Source organism: Erpetoichthys calabaricus, chromosome 1, assembly GCF_900747795.2.
Source record: "Erpetoichthys calabaricus chromosome 1, fErpCal1.3, whole genome shotgun sequence".
In the NCBI taxonomy this organism is placed as follows: domain Eukaryota; kingdom Metazoa; phylum Chordata; class Cladistia; order Polypteriformes; family Polypteridae; genus Erpetoichthys; species Erpetoichthys calabaricus.
In genome coordinates, this window is record NC_041394.2 from 299,674,376 (window position 1) to 299,698,657 (window position 24,282).

Below are 24,282 nucleotides of genomic sequence, written 5' to 3' on the forward strand. Positions count from 1 at the left end.
TTTCAACAAAGGAAAATTTAAAATAAATCTTTCATTTTTATTTTTCCACTTTTATGTTACTCTAGAATGGCTTGATAATATCATTTGTGTACTTTGTTTTGTGTTGGTTTGTACATAAACTTAAAAATCATTTCATTAATAAAGAACACAGCGGCCTCTTGTTTTCAGTTAACAGTTGACTTTAAAGGCCAGTAGCTCCCAAAGGATCAAACTGATCTCTAAGAATGTCTGTGCTGAGCCATATAACTTTGTACAGATCCTTTTGCCAGGATAGAGTGGATATCAGTATGTACATACAAAAAGAACACCTTGAAAAAAAATGCGCAAAATACTATACTCAAGTCATACAATAAACTCTACTATTTTTTTAAATTACATTTTGACTGGAATCTAGCCTGTCAATGATATTATCTTCCTTAAATGATCTTTAGGAACAAAATAAAAAAAGTAAAAATTCAAACAATGAAGCAAATTATGGTATGAACTGGAAAATCTTACTGTACTCTAATTGATATAACAACATAAAATTACTTTATCAAACCAGTTTAATCCAGTTATGAGTTACCAAGTGTCAGAATGCACTCAAAACCTTAGATTAGTAACTTCACTATTACGGTTTAATTATACAGTACAATTCTTGTTTATGGGTAATAACAACAACAATAAAAATCTAAAATGTAACATACAACAACTATCGCTACATAAACCTGAGATTTTAGCAGTAAAATGCCTACACACCTATATTTTTGAAAACATTTGTATAAAAGTTATGTACATTTTTATTAAATAGCAATCTTTTGTACACTCTAAGACTTGTTTAACTTAGAAGTAATGATGTAATTTGCATGACAACTGGAGTACACAGCAGTTGACATTCAATTACAACATGACAATATAAAGTCCAAAGTAGTGATTTATTAGTCTAGAACAAGGTCATGTATGGAGAACATTAGGATTGAGTAAAACTCCAAAGTTAGCAATACTGGTAAATTATAATTTATACTTATAATACTTATAAATTGTATCTTGCCCTGGATACATTTTGGACAATTTTGAACAAGATAAGTATGATTAATAAAAAGTTAAAGTTCATAAAAAGTTGAGTGTTTGACATACTGGATGTAGAGCTAGAGTGTATTCGGGATTAATAAAGTATCTATCTATCTATCTATCTATCTATCTATCTATCTATCTATCTATCTATCTATCTATCTATCTATCTATCTATCTATCTATCTATCTATCTATCTATCTATCTATCTATCTATCTATCTATCTATCTATCTATCTATTCAATGTATAGCTGACTTCTGCTCCTTTACTGAATTTTTAATTGAAAGGTCCATTTCCCAACACACCCTAGGATCATTGAGATTTTTTTAAATATATTTTTTAAATGCTGTATGGAGTTTTCGAGACTGAACAGTATTGCCTTCAGAATAAAATGGGCAGAAGGTGTGGAAAATTGGGCAGTTCTCTTGAAACAAAATTTCTAATTTAAAATATTGGAGAAATTGTGTTGCTGTAAATTTAAATTTGAAGCGTAATTGTCCATAAGGTGCCAAAACAATATCTATATACTATTCTCATAATGTTTTCTAAAGATTACATAAAGAGTAGGTATTAAGGGTGAAAAAGGTGTATATAGGAAAGTGTATATAGGAATGTTCTGAAATAGATATAGAAGGTTAGGAAGGATATTCATCTTGACAGATATTGAATCTCCCTGATTAGGTGAGATGGAGGTTAGACCATCTATCAACATGTCATTTGATTTTTTTCCATGCCATTACCAAAATTAAGATGAGAAAGATTTTTATATTTAAATGTGATGTTTACTCGTTTTGTTTTGTTTTTTTTTTTTTGTCTCTGGTCACTGATCTCGATTATGAACTCAGTTTTCAATTTTTTGTTATTCTTTTATTGTTGTGAAGATTTTCTGGGCTGGTTTGGGCACCATTTTGTTTTTTCAAATTGCCTGGTGGTAATTCATGCCCCTGTCATTAGTATAATATCCTGTATTGTAAGGAGCATGTCCTCCAATGTCATGACCCTCAGGTAATGATGTGACAGGTTAAAAGGTTTAAAGGCTCTAGGGAATTCTTCCTCATCCAATATAATGGATTCCAAACACATTTCTTGTTTGAAAATTAATCAGTTTCTCTGACTCTATATTTTTCTGATTCTTGTTCGATGTGTTTACTTTCGGTATTCGTCTTGCATTTTGGGTTTGGTGCTATGTGGTTTTCTTTCCAATATTGACTTCCAATCACATCTCATAATTTTTTTGCTAGTGTAACGTTATAGCATAACAAATACAAACTGAGGCTACTATATTTGGGCTAAACTTGAGTTTTTGCAGTGTGGTGAACATATAGTCCCATTCTACTCCATCAAAGTTATTTTCTGCATCCAAAGATAATACGTTCTAGGGTGTGTTAGTTTTAGTGATTGAGTAAAATACTTTAAACAGACACTGAAGGTTTGAGGCTAGGTTTCTGCCTTTATTTAATCTGGTTTGGTCCAGTGATATTACAGATGGAATCACTTTCTCTGTTCTTTTAGTTTAAAATCGTAACATCATTATTCAGATCTTATATCACAGCTCCAGTTGATCCAAAACTCTCCTGCAAGAGTCCTTATACAGACCAGCAACAGTGAGTACATCACACCCATCCTGCTTCTCCTTCACTGGCTTCCCCTGTCTTACTGTATTGAATATAAAATTCTATTATTAACCTACAAAGTTTTACGTGGCCTTGCAGCAGACTACATCAGTGACCTTCTCCATTGCTATTGTCCTGTTTCACCTTCTAAGGTCCTCTGATTCTGGCAATCTTGTTGTGCCCCACACTAACCTGAACTCTATGTGTCATGAGGCCTTCAGCTGTATAGCGCCCAGACTTTGGAATGAACTCTCTAAATTAATTAGATCAGCTGACTCAATTCATTCTTTTAAAAAACAACTTAAAATTAATTTGTTCAAGAAGGCTTTTAACTTAACTTGACATTCTACCCCTTCTTTCAGTTTACTTCTCTGTCCAGATGGTCAGGATAATTTTTGTGTGTGTTATATCACAAATTGTTATTTGTTCTGGCTTTTCTTCTAGAATTGAATTTAGTTTTTTACTCTGGTTTATTGTCTTTTATTCTGTTTAATGCTTTGCATATCCTGTATTTATCTGTTTTTGTGTACTATGCAGAAAATTACATATACCCTGCTATTCTTCCTGAGACTTTGTGAAGTGCCTTGAGCATGGGAAAGGCTCTATAGCAATAAAATGTAACATTATTAATATTATTATTCAGAAAGGAACTTGGTCTGTATGAAGCACATTGTAGTAAGTCCTTACTTTTCTTTGGAAAAAAGATAATTAATGCTTGGTGAAGTCTGATGTCAAATTTTATTTTCATTAACTTTTATGAATGTTATTAATAATATCTATCTATCTATCTATCTATCTATCTATCTATCTATCTATCTATCTATCTATCTATCTATCTATCTATCTATCTATCTATCTATCTAGTGGAAAATGTTTATAACATTCCACTGGGTAACCATCAGGGCCTACTACTTTCCCACTTTGGAGTAGGTTTATAGCATCCAGCATATCTGAGTGTGTCAAATTTTTCTGCACTAATAATATTAAGATGTCATTTTGTATTATGTTAAAAAAAATCCTTAGATTGTGCCGCATCGTCTTTAAACTGAGTGGAATATAAGGACTATACAGTATATACAGTACTTCCTAAATGTGTAAGTTATAGTTTATGGTCTATGATTTTATCTCCAGTTATGTTGGTAATTTCTGTTACTATGTTGAGGACTTCCTGCTTGTGAATTTGTTGAGCTAAAATCTTATTAGCCTTCTCTCCATGTTCATAATAATGATGTCACAAGGTAATTTGTTCAGTTTTTTTTTGTTTGTTGTCATAATTTATTTTTATGATAAAGATACGAAATAATGTGTTCTCCTAAAAATTAAAATTTTGCAGAAGTTATCCTGCAGAAACCTCTGAAGATGGGTTAGTCTGTAAAAATAATCAATTTATCTGGAGATGAATTCTGTAAAGTTCACATCTGGTAAAGTAATGGGATTAAGACAGAAGTTGCAACATCAGTGTGTAGGGTATAATGATTCAGGCTCCAAGAGGAGCGTGATTGGAGATAAATGGAGTTGTACTTATAAAATCTGATAGAGGGAATAAATTATCGATGAAGAAATAATCAGTTCTTGAGTAGCTGTGAAGAAGAAGTAATATTCTGTTCAATCTGAATTTAAGAATCTCCATGTATTCAATAAATCACAACCTATTACAAACTGTGGGATTGTCTTTGTGGTGTTAGAAGTTATCACCACTGTAGTTGAAGATATATCCAGGTCTGGATTTAAAATGCAATTAAAATCTCCAGCCATTATAATTTTATGAGTGCTCATATTGGAAATGGATGTTAGTATATTTTGGATGAATTCTCTATCATCCAACATTGGGGGTGTACATATTTATCATCATAGCGCCTTTTAGGTTTGGATACTACAAATATGTCTGATGCTACAAATGGGACTGCCTTAAGTATTAAAATTCCTACACCTCTGATTTTATTTATATAACTGGTTTGAAATAGGCCAATTCAGTCTTTTTGCAGTTCAGACTGGTCCTTACTTATTAAGTCAGTTTTTGCAAAAAATACTATCTTAGTCTTTATGCTTGTGAATTGGGAGCTTTTTAGTTTTTAGAACATGATTGAGGCCTTTGACCTTCCCACTTACAAAGTTCAATGGCTGGTCAAAGAAATACTGCTTTGAAATGTTTGGGAACATTTTGTAATCTTAAGTAAAAGTAGTGTGCTATTTCAGAATTTAGCTTTATCACTAATTTCATATCATTATGAAAAAATAGGAGATACAATTGCAGGGGTAAAAAGAATAGATACATAGTAACCTGCTCTCTTTCCTTTCCCCCCCCCCTCCCAAAATAATACAGTTCTTTGTAAAAAAAATTACACAACTGGGAATGCAGACTATGTGTCATGCCATTCAGTCAACCAAGTATCATCTAAATGCTTTTCTCAGAAGACAAGGGACTTTGGAGTGTGCGGAGTAGACAGTAACTGGCATCCCGGTACACCCTACACATGCTCTATAGGATACACATCTGGAGATACAGCTAGCCAGGGAAAAGTGTTGATATCATTTAGTGAGACTGGGTATTTTCCTTTTGCAAAATGCAACCAGGAAGACTTACTGCACTATGAAAAGGTTGTATGAATGATGACTTGACTTCATCTTTATAAACAAATGCAGTGGCCATCACCCCCAGAAGCAGAAATAATCACTGAAGATGATGCAATTCCAGCCTAAGGCATTTCAAGCTACACATAACTACCCTTGCCTTGTACTCTTCACATCATACTACAGTATATAACCTACAGTAAAATCATATTAGCCTTCTTAAAGGCTTCTGTACACTGTTTGATGTAGATATTGACAAGTCCTCTATGATTGCTACTGTAGGTCCTTCTCCTAAGGTGTATTTTGAAGTTTCAAACCTCCCATTGTGTATTTAAGTCTAACATTTTTACTTCCTATTTGTAATAACTAACATTTACTGACTTGAAATTTCATCTGCTACAAATATGCCCAAACATGTATGCTGTTGAAGAACCTCTGTAATGATTCTGCTGACAGTAGCCTATCTACCATTCCAGATAGCTTGATATCATCTACAAACTTAACCAGCTTATTTTTAATACACTTATACAAAGAGTAGTGTCCCCAGCATTGATCCTAGAGGAATGCCAATTTTACCTTAGCCTAATTCTGGAAAAGACCTCTTTACCCGTGTTTAAGCAAATTTTACACCAATCAAGACCTAGTGCCCTGAATTCCCACTTCTGTTAGTTTAATGATCAATCTCACATATGGTACCATACCAAATGCTTTCTGAAAATCCAGATAAATAATATATGGACCTGTTTGGTCATATGATTTTACTTCTTCCTGATTTAAGTTATGTTGACTGTTTAGCGATACTCCATCAATTTACTTGTGAAATATGTTAAACCTGCTGGCATGTGTTTACTTGGAACAGCCTGGTTAACACTAACAGTTAATAAATAGGCTAGTTCCTGCACTGTGCTCCAGCAATCCTGGAGGAGCAGGCTGTTAGCAAAAGTAGCGAGAGTTTTGAGGTGAAATGTGATTTTCTAGTGCCATCTGCTGGTTAAACTGAGCAAAAACTTTGTGCTATTGTGTATTAGATTATGGTTAAAAGTGAAGTAGAAATAGATGTGTGTGTGGCAGTTTATTTTTGTAGCTGCTTTACTGCTTTGCTTGTTAATTTATGTGTAGATGAATTCTTTAACATTCACCTCTGCTAAACTAAGAAGGTTATGTTGCAAGTTACAAGATGAGTGTGTTGGGCATAATGATTCATGTTCCAAGATGAGGAGTGTGATTGGAGATAACAATGCAGTTGTACTAGCAAGATTTGGTAGTACAGTACGCAATAAATTATTATTGATGAAGAAATTATCAGTTTTGATTAACTATGATGTACTGGTAAGAAGTGATATTATGTTCAATCTGAATTTAAGAAACTCCATGGATCTGATAAATCACAATCTATTACAAACTGTATTATTGTCTTTGTGGTATTAGAGGTTATTGGCACTGAAGTATAAGATCTGTCCAGGTATGGATTTAAAATGTTAAAGTAAATTAAAATATATAGCTGGACATTTAAAAAAATAATATCAATATAAAAAGTATCAATGCCTGTATATGTATATACGTTTCAAAATTATCATTGTTATTCCAAACAAACTGAAAATGTCTAGACAGGCCTCCAATTGTTTGAGCTAAATGAACAGGGTTGGAAGGATAGATGATGCAGGGTTTCTGTGAAGGAACTGTTGATTAAATGATTAGAACGCTTGTCTCACACATCTAGGGAGCATAGGCTGGTTAGCTTTTGCAAGTTCTCCCTGTGGCTCTTATCTGGGTACTCCAGTTTTCTGGCACATAAAAGAAAGAGAGAGAGGTTGGGAGCATGTGCTGATTACAGTGCATTGCCGCACCCACTAAATGGTGAAATGGTAGAGTAAATGGTGACAATAGTAAGTGGGTATGCAAGTGCTCTTCATGATGACTGGCATCCTTACTCAAAGTTACTTTTGCTTTCACTGTTCAGTGTTAACTTTTGTAAGAATAGCACTCTAGATCTCCACAATGCGGTATCTGTAAATGAATGGATGTTACTTTTTTGTTCCTCTATTAGTAATTACAATTTTAGGAAGCTGGTTTTTCAATACTGATCCTGTCACTTTCTTTGTAGGTTTTGCCCATTCTGCTCATGTGTGCATAGGTTTTCACTTGGTACTATAGTGTCCTTCTACATTCAAAAGATCGGTTAGGTTTATTAGCAAATCTAAATTGGACCTATATAGATGTATTTTTATAACTGTCCTATAATTAACTGGTGTCCATGCAATGTGTGATTACTGTCTTGTGCTCAGCGTTGTCACTGTTATTCCCTATGCCACTTAATTATAAGTAAAATAATTTACATTTTATTTATAACAAATGATTTTTTTGTAATTTTCAACCATCCATGTGTTGAAAGACTTTTCTGAGGTCACAATGATAAAAGCATGTGCAGACTGCATATTGTCAACATATAAGAATAAAACAGGAAATTAAACTTTCTATAAATTATGCACTTTCACTTTTTTAATTGCTAGACAGTTCACTGTAACTTATTTATTTTTCAGAGCAATAATGGAACAGAAGTCTCTGTAACAGCAGAGAACAAAGATTGTTACGAAAGTGGCATTATCTGCATGAAGCACCTTACCATCTTTGTTGGTTCTTCAAAAATCTATTTCAATGATAATTCTGGAAAACCAGTAAGTTCCACTTCATATTAGTATATTAAAATCATTTAGATCTAGTTTGTTATCCCTTCAACTTCTGAAAGTCAACATTATTTGAAAGACATTTTATACAAAGTGACTGATTGCATACCCCTATTATGAAAACAAATTCATGCACCACTTTCTATTTAGTTAATTAGTTTTTTACTTTGCTTTACTTTTCTTCTGCTTCTTTTTTAGCTACATGATATACACTGCTCAAAGAAATTAAGGTAACACTTAAATCACACATCGGATCTCAATGTACAAAATATTCAATTGGAAAATCTTTACTAAGTAATAGTGTGCAGTTCGTTAAGAACAAAAAATAAAAACCAAAATCAGCAACCCACTGAGGGCTGGACTCAACATCACACCGAAAATGAAAGTCAAAAATTGAAATCACAAGCTGATCCAACGTGCGTGAATTTCATGATGGCAACTCATTATGTCTTTTTACTATTTATGCAACATTACTTAGGCATCAATTGACCTTATTCATTGTGATGATGACATCACGTAAGTGATGGTATAAATTTAAGACAGTTTCAGTTGGCTTTATCTCTTGTTGGTGTGCATTCAGGGGGCGCCCCAGCTGCCCAAATCCGACACAGACAGACAGACAGCAGGCACAAGTTTCAGCACAATACATGTTTTATATAAAGTGAGAAACTCTTTTCTTTAGTTTCATACCTGGTCAGCACAGTAGTACAACCGAATTAACAAAGTACACTTTCTTTCTTTCTTTCTTTCTTTCTTTCTTTCTTTCTTTCTTTCTTTCTTTCTTTCTTTCTTTCTTTCTTTCTTTCTTTCTTTCTTTCTTTCTTTCTTTCTTTCTTCCTCTTCCTCTCTCTTTCTACCTCCACTCCTCCCGGAAAGCTTCATCCCCCTTCCTCCCAACTCTGGCTCATGGAGCGAAGGCAGTGAGCTCCTTTCAACCTGCACCAAGGAGTGCTCCAGGTGTAACTTGAAAAACAAAGCTACAGTATGCTTAAAGAACAAATAAACATAAATTGTGTTTCATATACTGTATATTGTGATGACTATATGTGTTATGTTTTGTTTTGTCATAAATACATACAATGCTGTGTAACTTGCATTTATAGCTCAATGATAATTTTTTCCAGAGTCACTTTTGTGTTTTTACAATTTAAATAATTGTATACTGCTAGCTGCGCTAGCTGTCATATGAATTGTGCAAATGATATCATGAGTGGAATTCATCTTCACAGTGTATGATTTATGCTATATATATATATATATTGATTATTATGTTTCCGAATGCTGGATACCTCTGGGCTTTATGTTTTTTTCTTCCTTCAAGAGGTTCTCCTAAGGTAGACTTTTACCTTACTGGCTACTTTGTCCAAGCCTTCTTGATGTATTTGTTAGTTAGTTGGTTGCATTGTTTTTCATAAGTTAAATCTTTATATCTCTAAATACATGTTCTCACTCATCAGTCATTATTTTCATGGTGTGGAAAGCTCGTTCCCTTTTGTAGCAAAAAGGGCACAAGCAAGGTCAGTAAAATACATTAGAATAATGGTTCTCAAATTCAGTCTAAGGGGATATTGGTGGCCACACATTTTTGTTCCAGCTAGCTTAATAATTTGGGAGGGGATTTACTTCTACAAAAACCACAGTAGTATTATGCCTCCATTAATAAAACATTTTGAAATATTTGAATGTTAGCCATAACTTAATTTTATTTTGTCATTCTCCAACTGAGTCACTATTTTCTTGGAAGTTTGTGTCCTTAATTGTATCTTAATATTAACAATTAATGATGAGTAGAGTATACACTAGAAGAAACACTGAATGCTGGAAGGGTGTTATTACTTCAGTGTCTGACCTGCTAATGTGCTCATTAGTAAACAAGGGATAGATAGATAGATAGACAGACAGACAGACCGACCGACCGACTGACCGACCGACCGACCGACCGACAGATAATTTTTATTGCTGTAATTAAAACAAAATGTTGTTTTTCACTCTCTCTAAGGCAGCAAAGTAATGATATATATAAATTAAAATACATATATAAGTATATAAAATTTGAAAAAAGGTATACTACACAACTGTCAATCTTTTTTATTAATCTTCAGTAGTGGAGGGGTTACAGAGGTGAGAGCTCTTGGATAGAAATTGTTCCTGAATCTATTTGTTTTGGTTTTAATTGACCTATATCTTTTTTCAAATGGAAGGGGGGCAAACAAACACTGTTTGGGTGACGCCTTTATCCAAGACAACTTACAACATTTATGATTCAATTAGTTACATTTCTTTTGGTTTTTCAGTTGGAGTACAGGCAGCTTAAGTGATTTCTTCATGGTCACACAGTGTCAAGTTGCAGGTTTTGAACCCACAATCCCAGGGCTTGAAGTCTAAAGCCTTAACCACTACAACACACTGCCTACCTATGTGGTGCAATGTGCAAGATGTGTTGAATCTTTAATATAACCACTGGCCTTCTTTTAATGTCGGCCAGTGTAAATATCCTCTACTCACTGAGCCATCTTCACCATAAGATATAATTCTTTCTTATCTGTCACAGTGCAGCTGGCTTACTACACTATACAGCAGTAGCACAGGACACTCTCCGTGGTGACAGAATAGAAATTTACCATTAACTGATGAGGGAGATGATTTTTTTTAACTTTCTACAGAAATATTTAATCTTTTCTGGACCCTCTTCAATTGGTGAGTGATGTTTACCTACCACTTAAGGTCCTGTATGATGTAAACACCTAGGAATTAAAAGCTTTCCACCATTTCTACCTCCTCCCCATACATTTGGAGGGCAGAATGCTCGATTTTTCCTAGACCTCTGGAAGTCCACAACAATCTTGTTAGTTTTTGTGGCGTTAAGGTCCTGGTTATTATAAGTACACCACTCCTCAAGATATTGCTCCTCTTCCTTGTAAGCTGTCTCTATTGATTGTCTGATATCTTGCACTGAACAACTAGAAAAGCAAACTGAAAATCAATATGCTAATGAAAATATTAAAACTCAAGATACTACATTATCTCCAATGCTACAACAGATGATAGCTATATTTGAACAAAAAAATCGTCAATCTCAGCTTTGTCACCAAAAATTAACATGTTGCTTAAATAAGGTAGCAATCCAATAAAAAGCAAAAGTTGTTTGGGATAAAACCCTGCAGCCACAGCAAGCCACCAGGACTAAACCTGAGAACCACTGTCCTAGAACACATGGCAAGCAGTGTGGTGCCAATGGATAAAAGGTCAGATTCTAAAGCAAAACGAATTCTAAAACAAGATGAATTATCTGATTATCTGAAACCAGCTTATGTAAGAATGACTTAAAGTATAAGGAGCAGGATCCCGATGACTTGGACAGCCATGCACGCTATAGACCGGAAGTGAGAAAGTGAACAATTGCTTAAGTGGCTGATTCCTACCTTTGCCTTCAATGCAGCTGGGATAGGCTCTAGCCCATGACCCTATAGTAGAATTAAATATGTTTAGAAATGAATGAATGAATGAGTAAATGAATGAATGACTGAACATTCAGTTGAAGGGTTCTCCAAACTCACCTCACCTCACCTCAGGAAGATACAATAGTGAGTGTATGTCACAACTGTACTGAAAGTTGATTTTTTAGAGTTAAAGCCCTGGTCAGTAAAATGCATACTTTTTCCAAATTACAAAACGAAATGTCATACATTATAATTATAGTTTTATTAAAGCAGATAACTTATTTAAGATGCAAAATGTCCTCATTAAACTGCTTGGACAGAAAAGGTTTCACCCAGCAGCTGCCTGTAGAAAGCAGGCGGCTGTTGTACTTCACTTCTAAAGAATTCATGACCGCACATTTGCCTGACATTTTGCTCCACAGGATTATTGTGCTGAACTTGGCAGAGTATCAGCCACTTGAAAAAGAATAGGAACTTATCAAATGTGCTTAAGTTGTTTTCTGAATGCCTTTTTATATTTAGAGTTCTTCAAGTGTCATTGGAAGGGGTTACGAATTTCAGCTGTGGAAAGCTGGCTATTATACTGTGCTGCATTTTCTAAAGCAAGAAATAACTATTCTTTGGGACACTAAAACTACAGTGCACATACAAGCTGGACCACAGTGGAAGGTGAGAATATTTTTTGACAATCGTTTGTGCTTATACTTAAAGTATATCTTAACAATCTCTTCATTATTTAGTTGTCAGTATTTTAATTCACACTGCAGTACTGCATAAAACAACTAGAATTAAATAAAAGCTTGCTAACTATGGCTCAGGATGTCTCCTTGTATCACCAGACTATAGTTACATAAATACAAATGGCCCTCAATTCTTTATCATCAGTATCCTATGCTTAGAACTAATATGCCTTCATGTAACAAAACCAAGTAAGCCCTTCTTATCCCCTCATACCAGAAGAGGGATTCATCTTAACATTCAGTTGTTCCAATTTGTAGTGGTAATGATTTGAAGAGTCCTGCTTATAGCTCTATTTAACAAAAAGAACGTTAGTAATGTTTCTGTTATATCAAGTAGGTTAAACACATAAAGCATATATCACAGTTGTGCTCAACATACAGTAGTAGAATAACCTAGTGTTGGCTATGCAAAATAGTATCTTGGGTATCTCAAGGGTCAGCTGGCATATTTCCCACTTCAGTCCATTAAATATCAATAGCATGACCTCTCTCACCATAAATAACTGATAATAACCAAGTCCCTTGTCCCATATCACCTCCCAACACTAAGTTCATTGTTCTCTAGCAGAAGTAGTTGTTTTAAACGTATTTTGCCATTTCTTCTGAGATTAAAGTTTTAGTCACTTAGAATTCCCTTCAGGCATGAGGTAACAATGCTCTCTGCTAGCTAATGGGCGTTGTTACGAATGTTAATCTTTACTTTCTTTACTGTGACACTGTTTGGTGCATTATTTCTCTGGCAGACATTGCTATTTTGTGGTTTTGTTTTAGTGCCACAGCCACATTGTTTTTGGTAATGACTTCTCATTGCTTCCATGTGACTATTACCACTACTGCATGTGACATCATCAAAGACAGAATTCTCTATTAGGCATCCCAGCTTTGGATTGAAAATGGTATTCTAAATTAATCTTGGCAATCATAGTTCAGACAGGTAAAGGGCATAGAGGAGGAGGAAAGGACATAAACTAAAGCATTATTTTTTATGACCAAATGTTTTGGACAATATTCTGTTTGTGTCTTTTTGGCATTCTCTTACTTCTCTCAACCAATGTTCATGTCCGGGTTCATCCTCTCAAATATTCTGCTGTTTGACTGTTCTCTTACCAACAGGCACAACACCAGGGGCCTCATGTATAAACGGTGCATACACACAAAAATGTTGCGTAAGCCCGTTTCCATGCTCAAATCGTGATGTATAAAACCTAAACTTGGCATAAAGCCACGCACATTTTCACAGTAGCTCCAACCCTGGCGTACACAAGTTCTCTGCTTGGTTTTGCAAACTGGTGGCACCCAGCGTCAAAGCAGAGGTACTGTTCCAGTGTGGTTTCCCTTTCTTTTTTAGATCTACATCCCTGATGCGGCTTTATAAATACACTGAAATGAACCACATATTGTTTATTATTGTATATTATTGTAACAATATAATGGTCCACAGAATGGTCAAACTATTCTAAATACCATAGCTGCTTTAGCATTGTTACTCTCACTGCACCTTCTTCTTCTTCTTTTAGCTACTCGCGTTAGGGGTTGCCACAGCGGATCATCTTTTTCCATATTACTCTCACTGCACCACTCGGAATATTTATATCACTGTATCTGAGTGGGGAATCACAACTCTACAGCAGATGATTGGAAAGAGAATTATCGGTATACAGCATCAAGCACACGCTGCCTCATCCATGCTGTCTATTGAACTGCTCTCATACGGCAAATGCTTCAGAGCCTTTCCTTGCGGTTCAGAAACAGTTTCATCCCAAGAACTATAAATGCACTCAATCAGTCCATCAAGTGCTCCTTGAAGAACTGTTTGTACTTTTACAATTACAAACAATTATCTCACTGTAAACTTGCACTACAATTATAATATTGCACAACCTGAGCCACTTATAACGCGTGTATTTACATATGATGACAATATCATTTTTAAGATGAAATGCAGCAAAATATGTTTATTATATTATACAGATAAAATTTTAACATCATTTAAATAATCTATATTGTTAATACTTAAACATGTGAGGACACGGTGCCGCAGCACTAGCGAGCCGCTGGCGCTCCGCTCATGGATTGATCCTGCCTTGCGCTGTATTCTTGCTGGGGCTGGTGCAACACTGGAAGGATGGATGGATAGAATAATTAAACACGTACTACGAAGATATTTCAATGTTCCTTAAAAGTTTTGAAGAATCAACATTCTAAGCTTACAGATGACTTAATGTCTATTACAGAGCTGATTGTGTGGCGATTGGGTATTTGGAGAAAGAAAAGTAAGGACAGGAATTGGGGGTTAGTATATTTGAAAGAGACAGTACTGCTGCAATAAATTATTTCATTGAAGGTCGCACATGGCGCAGCAAGCATCTTGCATGAGGCAGGAACAATCACTGCGCCACCGTGTTCACATGTTTAATAACATGCTTTAACTCCTATCATCATGAAAATGATATCAGGTATACATCTCCGTATTTTAATTATTCAGAGAGCTGTAATATCACAAATGTAATGGATTCTGTGTCCTGTCGGAGGAAGAGAAAACCCGTTTAAGAAACACGTAGTGATTCACACACATAGAGCACATAGAAGATCAAATACAAAACAAAGCATGTAATATGCTACTTTAGTTACGATGGGATTTGAGAAACTAGTAAATTAAATGATTTTAAGATGAAGTTTATGATGTTTTACTTTAATGACAAAATAAACTACGTGATTAAAGTGGAAATTTCAAGATTAAAGTTGACATTTCGTGCTTTTTCCCCACTGTGTGAATATTTTTTTTCTCTGTACCCTAATAAGCTTTCATATGACACTCAGACGGTAGGCTACGACTTGCCTTTTCACAGCAACTTTGATATCTGACAACTTCTTTTTTATTTCGGGCACTGTGCGACTTTGTGAACTTGAGCTTTTGAGTTTCTCCGACACTCTGTCACTCCATCAACTTCCTTTTGTTGATTATACCACTGTTTAATCCAACAATTAGTAAGTTTTTCCTTGCCTCCACTTGGTATTCGCTGAAATTCTTATATTTTCCCCCGTGCTTTTGCCATTGTCTTTTCACAGAAGGCTGAGCTTAAGGGCTATTTATATTGATTTGCATATTCACAGTTTTAATTCTGGGAGGAGTTGGGGTGGGACAGAAGGTGCATGCACGTCCGTTACTTTTCACGCTGACTGGGATTTATGTAGCGGAAGAACATGGAAGTTAGCGTTCGCACAGATTTATGCATCTGGATTTTTTTGTGCGTACGAACATTTCCGCTTTTGTCTGTACGCCATGTTATAGTGTGAATTCTACGCACGGCGTTATGCATGAGGCCCCCGAAGTATTACACCTTGATCACTAGACTTTGTATCAAGCAACCTTAAATGTTTTGTGACTCTTCCATAAAGTTTTAATATGAAGCTAAGGGGGTTTGTCCTCGATATCTAGGAGATTGTACCTCCTGGTAACGTGTCATCAATACAGTATTATGGTGGGGTTTTTATTTTGCCTGTGTGACATGATTTGATTTGCAATCTACTACCTTGCTGTTCATGCTAGCTTGTAGCAAAGTTTTCCTCTCACGTGCAGTATGTTCCTCCATTTTGCATATATGTTGTTCTTTACGTATATTGGGTCCAACACTATCTCCCTGAGTTCTGGCTCAATCCCCTGGGCAGATCTTTCCAATAATGGTAGACAATAATAAAAGTAAACACAAATATTAAAAACAATTTCTACTATTGGAATTTCTTTCCATAGGGCCAGCTAACAGGAATGTGTGGTAACTTTGATAAAATTACTGTAAATGATATGACAACATCAAGTAACATTGAGGTAAGCAATGCTCAAGCATTTGGAGACAGCTGGGCCCTTGGACAGGTATGTTTCATGTTTTTACGTAATATTAATTAATATTATTGCATATCTGTTTGGTACTTTTACCTAGGAGAATTTTCAAAATTAGCATAGATTACAATTATTTATCAACCTTTCTTTTTGTACAGTTGGAGTTCAGAAGGAGTGTGTCAGAGGTTAAAGCTGAACTGACAATCTTTTGATATACAAGTCAGATACATTTTCCCTTATCTGTTGTACCCTAACCATATACAAATAATAACAGTTACACTATATTAAAATGTAAAGAATTCCTTTGTATTTCTGCTAAACACTGGTGTAAATTAATGAAGGGGGAATCAATAGAATAAAGTACTACATTATTTTGTTTTGTGAAATATCATTGATATATCCAATACATTATTTTTTGCTGTTTTTTTTTTTTTTTTGCATCCTGAATATTTAAAGGAATTGAAAATGTGCCAATGTCTGTGGTTTGCCATTTGCTGGAATGTAGAAGAATTTAATATTTTTAGCACATCCATAATAAAATGCATTCCAACAGATGGTGGACCATACATGTTATGTCTACTTTAGAGATTCCTAAGCCAAATACTCTGTACACATTTAAGTCAATCATCTGGGCTAATTTTATTTTTGACAGTATTTCAGCAAAGAAACAACTTACTATAAAATAACATTTGCAGACATGTTCATGAAAATTAAGTTCTCTAACACACTGCTGACTAGAACTACTGTATATATCATAATTGAATATTATCAGTCTTACTCTCAAGACTTTTGAGATACTTGAACTCCATTTCAACAATAAAAAAAAGATTTATGTGAAATGGAATGACTCAAGAGTTTTTTTCTTATTAAGCATAACTTCAGTCATTTCGAAAGGGGAACAATAAGTTGCCTCACAGGCCCATTGTCTGGGGTTGATTTCCCCACCCCAACACTGCCTCTGTGGAGTTTGCACATTTTTCCATGTCTTCATGAGTTTTTCTCTGGGCAGAATGGCATTTCCTTGACACCCTTATGGTAACTGCTGATTCAAATTTTTCCCTTCATGAGTATCTTGGACGTGTGTGTGAATGTGCACTGCGGCAGACTAAAATTGATTTGGATTAAATGTATAGTGATTGTTTTGTATGATTGCTTATCTTTTGAAAATTGACAAATGGATGCAAAAAAATCAACAATAATTGATATGGTAGTTTCATTGGTGAAATTTTCTTACTTTAAAATGAGCATCTTTGTTGACCTGTATTAAACGCCTGGGCTATGCACATTTTCTTAGTTTCCATGCTCTTCCCATGACCACAGTGCTTCTTCCAAGTATTTCCTACAGAATTTCAAAGATGATGTTATGTGATTTGACTGCTCAAAGTTAGCCATTTCTGCAGTAAGCCTGCATGCATGTGTGACAGAATGTGTTCTGCAATTGACTGACATTTCGTCAAAGGTTTCCTTGTCTTGTGCCCATTGTTTGTAGTATAAAGTTTCACCTTCCCAGGATGCAGTATGTGATATGGTTGCTTCAGCAAGTAGATCAATGGATGCAAAATTTCCAACAGAATGTGGCATTATACAGATATCAAAAAAAGTTAAATTTGCAAGCTCCTTTCTTGCAGAACGTCTTAATAAATGTCATGATCCTTAGACATCTAAAGAAACTATTGCATTGATGGTTAGAAAGGTGATGTTGAAATACAACACAATTAATAAGCATGTACATAAAACAAAATAATAAAGCTAGAAGCAGAACTGAGAACCAGGTACTGTAGTTTAAGGTTTCTCTAGTCATTAACACAGAAAATAATAAATGAACCATGTAAAATGTTACAAACTAACAAATGGGGGTGGTGCAGTGGTAACGCTGCTGCCTCACAGTAAGGAGACCTGGGTTCGCTTCCCGGGTCCTCCCTGCGTGGACTTTGCATGTTCTCCCTGTGTCTGTGTGGGTTTCCTCTGGTGCTCCCGTTTCCTCCCACACTCCAAAGACATGCAGGTTAGGTGCACTGGCAATTCTTCATTGTCCCTAGTGTGTGCTTGGTGTGTGTATGGGCGCCCTGCGGTGGGCTGGCGCTCTGCCTGGAGTTTGTTTCCTGCCCTGGGATTGGCTCCAGCAGACCCCCAAGACTCTGTGTTAGGATATAGTGGGTTGGACAATGACTGACTGACTGACTAACAAATGCCTACAACAAAAACAATTTTGTGAACCATCCATTTCCTAAACTTTACAGATAAAAAAGGAAGCAAGCTTATTGTAATGACACTGGGCAAAGGGTAGAACCCAGAATGTGAAGCAAGTTCATTACAGGATGAGGCTATGACCCACTTTCAAAAAATATATAATAATATATAAATGTATACATAAATAATACATAAAGGTATTTTTATCCCATAGTGTGAAAGTGACTTTGTAGTGAAGAGGCCATGTGAAGGTGATCTTATCAGGCAGCCATATGCTAAAAGAGAATGTGCTATACTGTACAGTGATGTATTTACACCCTGTCATAATGTGGTAAGTACACGAACACTGAATAATTCTGAGTGAAAGATTCAAACTAAAACAAATTTCTTTCTAAAATATTCAATATAAAATATGTTTTAATTTAATATGTGTAATTTAAAATTTGTGAAATTAATAATTATATTTTATGACCTATATATATATATATAACAAACACATGGAGAAACTTTTGAATGATTAGTCATAATAGCATAAAGTGGTAAGGGAATAACTTCTTCTTCTTCTTCTTCTTGTTTTGGCTGCTCCCGTTACGGGTCACCACAGCGGATCATCTTCTTCCATATCTTTCTGTCCTCTGCATCTTGCTCTGTTACACCCACCACCTGCATGTCTTCTGTCACCACATCCATTAACATTCTCTGAGACCTTCCTCTTTTCCTCTTATCTAGCAGTTTTACCCTTAGTATCCTTTTCCCAATATACCCAGCATCTTTCCTCTACACATTTCCAAACCAATGCAATCTCGCTTCTCTGACTTTGTCTCAAAACCATCCAACTTGAGCTGACCCTCTAATGTATTCATTCCTAATCCTGTCCATCCTCGTCACAGCCAATGCAAATCTTAAAATCTTTAACTCTGCCACCTTCAGCTTTATCTCCTGTTTTTAGGTCATTGCCACCATCTCCAGTCCATATAACATTGCTGGTCTCACTGTCGTTCTGTAGACCTTCCCTTTTAATATCTATTACTCCACCACATTCACTGATAAAAATGTCACAAATATGCCAATTAGAATATAGTGTGTTAAATTCATATTGAAATATTCAAAAATAATGAAAAGCATGTGTCATAGAGAGATTGTAGTGCTACATGAAAGTTAATCTGGAAGTTTTTTTATCAACTCATCAAAGAAGCTAATGAATGGTCTCTGCAGCTTCTATATTGTTTTGATCACTAAAAACTGGTAAAGATTCTAAGTTAGCCAATAAAAAGTCTGGCATAAATATTATATGTTCATATGAAAAAGAAGTAAGAGCAGAATTGTGTGTGAACATCTACCTACAAAATTAGAAAATTAGAACACACAACTGTTACAGAAAACAAACAGTTTTGAGAAATGTGAAACAATATATATAACTGTGTTTTAGTGGACATGAAAATACAGTGTAAGAATTACTTTGGGTTGAGTAGTTTTTTTCTTTAGGTTTTCTTTAGGTTATACCTGAATCTTTAAGAGAGAATGGCAAATAATTAATAGGCATATATCAAAAAAAACAGTAATGTTCTACAAAATGCAAGATCTTTGATCCTAATGGTTTGGACATATTTCCAGAAACAATCAACAAGTTAAATGCTTTGCCTTAAAAAAACTGCTGGATGCCTTTTTTATAGGAAACTTTCTCCAATAAATAAAGTCATTGGATAAACACGTGGTTCACTATTTAATATTAAAAACAATAGACTGCATATCAATTGCAGCTCTCCAGCTAACTGTATATGTGAGTAGTTTGAACTGTTTTTCCCTGCGTATGTCTATACATATATATTTAAATAACTGATCGCTCAATATTGATCTCACATTAGTGTGGATGTGTGGAAGGATGTCCAGCAATTTACCAGTGTCTCATTTTGGGTTTTTTTCTGCCTTGCACCTGAAGCTGAAAAATAAACACTGAAATTAGGAAATAAGTGAATCTAGAAGTCAGATAAATAAATACAGAGCCATTTCATGGTGAAAGAAACTATACCCAAAAAAACTGCCCCACCTTTGGACTCAATAGTTGATGCAATTAGGTATTATAGGGAGGTCAATAAAATTAGGCTTAATGAATATGGTTTAAAAGCAATTTATGCATATGTTTTTTACCACTTTGGCAATGAATACATCTGTGTTTTCTTTTTCTTTTCATACTGCTTACTGATATAAAAAGAAACTCTTTTAGATCTATTTAATCTGCACTAGCCTTTACATGAGATTATGCAATCTATTTTGTAATGTGATTTCATTGATATTTAGCATATACAGTAATTACTGAAGAACACACAAAATTCTACAATTTATAAATAATTATAAACAGTAGGTGTCATCCTTGTGCCAATAAACCACTCTGTTACACTTTCTGTTGTTTTTAATGTCTATATTTCCATTGTCGTTTTAGTATGAAAAAATTTAGATTAAAAATAATATATTAAGATTTAGACACAGTGGTTAACACTTTTGCTGTTACAGACAAAGTGCCCTGAACTCAAATCACATGCCTAGTTTTTGTCTTTGTGAAGTTTGCACATTCTCCCTGGGTTTGCTTGGGTTTTCCTCCCACATTCCCAAATACAGTATGTGCAGTTCAGGGTAAATGGCAATTTCAAACTAGACCCAAGTATGACTGTACACATTTGTTTAACCTGAGATGGGCTGACACTCAGTTTTGGGCTGTTTCCTTCCTTGTGCTCAGTGCTGTTAGGATAGAATGTGTACCTTTGTGCCTATGAATTGGATTAGGTGTGTACGAGAATAAGGTGTGTGTATTATGACTGAAAAATTTCTGCACTCCTTGAAATACTGGGTATAGACAATTTCTTTGACTAATAAAAAGAAAAGATATGTGCATAATGATCATTTTTTAAACCATTCTTTTCTAGGTTGATGTGACTTGGTTCTATAAAAATTGCCTGACTGATACTTGCAATTGTAACCGTGGTGGGGACTGTGAATGTCTCTGTACAAGTATAGCAGCGTATGCTCACAAATGTTGCCAACTTGGAGTAGCAGTAAACTGGAGATCTCCTTCTGTCTGCTGTAAGTTGCAGGGATGATTATCTTTAACTGCTATTTCACTGAATCACCTTGATGCTCACTGTTTGTTCAGAAAATGTGTAAGCTTTAGAGACCACCATGATTGTTAATATATCTTGTACTAATTCCTGGTTATATTCCAAAAATGTAGCTGTCATGTCAATAAAAATATTATATTTGAAGGAAAAAATAAGTTAAGTGATTACCTCATTTATTTAAGGCATACATTTATTTTTTTTATTTTATATTCATTTATAAAGTTTATTTGTGATTGAATTTTATTTACCTGGACTGTGTACTGAAGACCTTTAAAAGCCATTTCTTCAGATTTTTAATATTCTTCTGCCAGAAAAACAAAAGTAACTTTTTTCATTATGTGTTACATATAGTGAAATAAGGCAAAAGGAAAGTGTTTCCTTATTTAACACTTTGCACAAATTGTTTACTCTTTCATTCCCACAACTTAATATTGTTCAGGTAGGAGATAATTTACCAGAGCATTTGAGATGCAGTGTAGCCGTGTGAATCATAGATAGTTAGATAGAGAGATAGATAGTAAGTAAGTTAGTCATATGAACTTTTTCTCAAGAGAAATATAGCTTTCATGTGAGCTCTAGAGAAAAGCCAAGCAAAATGACACCTTTTATTGGCTAACTAAAAAGATTACAATATGCAAGCTTTCGAGGCAACTCAGGTCCCTTCTTCAGGCAAGATGTAATACAGAGACTGAAGTTCCCTATGTTTATATACACACTCTAGGACAAGAATGAACATTAGTAAATCTTTAAATGAGAAATTTTAAATGTAAAAAAATAATAGATTCATTCAGGCTAGGGTTAATTTAACAAGAGAGAAAAGAACAATGTATTGTCAAGATCTCTGGATAATATAACTGTGATAAGATAAATGTGAGCTCTAGAAATATAGAATTATTATAACAACAGCAACAACCCCCACAAACACACACAAGAGTTATCAAAAAGATGATAACTTCTGACTGTCCTAATGATAAGAGACCAGTCACAGTGAGGCATTATAAAGGCATTATAAAAGCCTATTACCGTAGGTATGAAGCAGTCCCAGTACCATTTTTGATATAGTTCTGCTGAATACTTTGTATTGTTGTAAGTACTCAATAATGGCTATCAATTTATTTTTCACTCTCCTTTCCATAACTATCTCATCAGGGACAGAATGTGTCCAATAACTGAGCTTATCTTATTAATCAGTTTGTAGATTCAGCTGGCCTCTCTTAAAGTGCTGTTATTGTCCCAGTACACCATGGCATCAGAAGTCACACTGGTAAAGAATATGACTACCCACATTAAAAGATATCAGTCTCCCAAGAAAAAGAGTCTGCCCTGCACTTTCTTAGATAGTTTCACTGTGTTACTAGACCAGTTCAGCCTGTTATTGATATGGACCCTCAAGTACTTGTAGCAGTGCACCACATCCACATCCACTCCCTGAATAGTGACTGGACATAGAGGCAAACGATGCATGCTTTTTTCCATCTCAAAACTCAGTATAGATGGTATAGTTATGTTACTATTTCATATAATTTGTTACTTTATTTCAAGGCTCAATATTCTAGTAACCTTCAGAAAACTTATCTTTGTTTTCACCCATGTGCTTTCTCTCTTTTTGCATTTGTAATTCAAACAATGTACCACAACAGACTTAAATGAGCCTTAATGTGTTAATAGCATTTTCAATTTGTTTTATATTTTCAGCATATGATTGTGAATACTACAATCGAGGTATGTGTACATATTCTATACAAGTATTATTTAGTGCTGTAAGCAGGTAGCTATGAAACAACTGAAGACATACAATATAGCCTCATTTCATCATGTTATCGATCCATTTCTCCAATTATAACCATTATCCTATATGCTTTAATCAGCTTTTATATGATGTGTCATTTTCTTTCCATAGTTAAGCTGGAGAGAAATTTTACTTTAACTATCCATCCATCCATTATCCAACCCGCTGAATCCGATCACAGGGTCACGGGGGTCTGCTGGAGCCAATCCCAGCCAACACTGGGCACAAGGCAGGAACCAATCCCAGGCAGGGTGCCAACCCACCGCATTACTTTAACTAATCTATGCATTTTAATTGAATTAAATCAATTCTTTTATGAGCACCCCACAAGTTTATTTTTAGTCACATATGACCAACAAAATCATAGCACAAGGAAAAAAAATATTTTTAGTGCATTTTTGAATTATAATCTTGTTACTTAAAAACATTTTTTAATATATTTTTTAGCACTATAAGATTTGAGCAAGGTAAACAGTTACAGTGTGACAAAAGGTAGATTTTTCATATGGTATATACTTCCAAATATTTGTGTTACATAAATTTGTGACTCAGAATTGATTTGGTGTAAGTCAGTCTGCATGTATGTGTGTATTTGCATGTGCAAGCTCTCCTTAGAATTAGTTAAGTAAATGGACGGTAGGATAGATACTGTAACACTCGCACTTTCTTTTACAGAACTAGGTGAAGGACCTTACATACTGTTTAACTCTGCCTACAATGACACTGTTTTTGGTGCTAATATAACAAGTGGAGAAGTTTTTCCATTGCCAAAGATCAGTGCAGAAGGAAAAGTTCTTTTTAATTTTATGATAATAGCTGGACTTTATAAGGACAGATTTTCAAGTAAGATCTTTTAAGTTCTTCATTTTTTTGTTTATTTGTTTATATTTTATCTCCAGGTATGGTAATACTAAATACAAAGCATTAAACTATAGATGTTAATGAATAAAACCAATAAACAGTTAATTGTTTTTGTAATAAACCTTCATTTAAATTAATTACACAACTATGGATGTGGCTTGACAACTTATTTTTTAAATATTCTCACTTTTCTCATTGAGGGTGGACAAGTAGTGAAGTACATCCTGAAAATGTTCATGTTAGTCAATAAATCGATTAAAAATGTACAATTCAAATTAGTAACTCGTTAATCTTTACATATAAATGATGATCAACTCAGAGAAAAAGTTGAGATTTTTATGTGTGTTGCGGTCTCTATGTTCAGTCTGCTCATTTAGTTAGTTAAGATGA

General features: G+C 34.7%; 1 protein-coding gene across 1 annotated transcript in view; it reads left to right on the forward strand.

Annotated features, from left to right (window-relative positions):
- otogl (otogelin-like) overlaps positions 1 to 24,282 on the forward strand; it is a 224,402-nt gene that overhangs the window by 89,722 nt on the left and 110,398 nt on the right. The window contains exons 22-28 of the mRNA XM_051930831.1: positions 7,778 to 7,912; positions 11,884 to 12,030; positions 15,853 to 15,972; positions 18,344 to 18,460; positions 21,051 to 21,207; positions 22,938 to 22,964; positions 23,707 to 23,874. Coding sequence (XP_051786791.1) covers positions 7,778 to 7,912; positions 11,884 to 12,030; positions 15,853 to 15,972; positions 18,344 to 18,460; positions 21,051 to 21,207; positions 22,938 to 22,964; positions 23,707 to 23,874 — 871 coding nt within the window. The remainder of the gene's footprint in view (positions 1 to 7,777; positions 7,913 to 11,883; positions 12,031 to 15,852; positions 15,973 to 18,343; positions 18,461 to 21,050; positions 21,208 to 22,937; positions 22,965 to 23,706; positions 23,875 to 24,282) is intronic.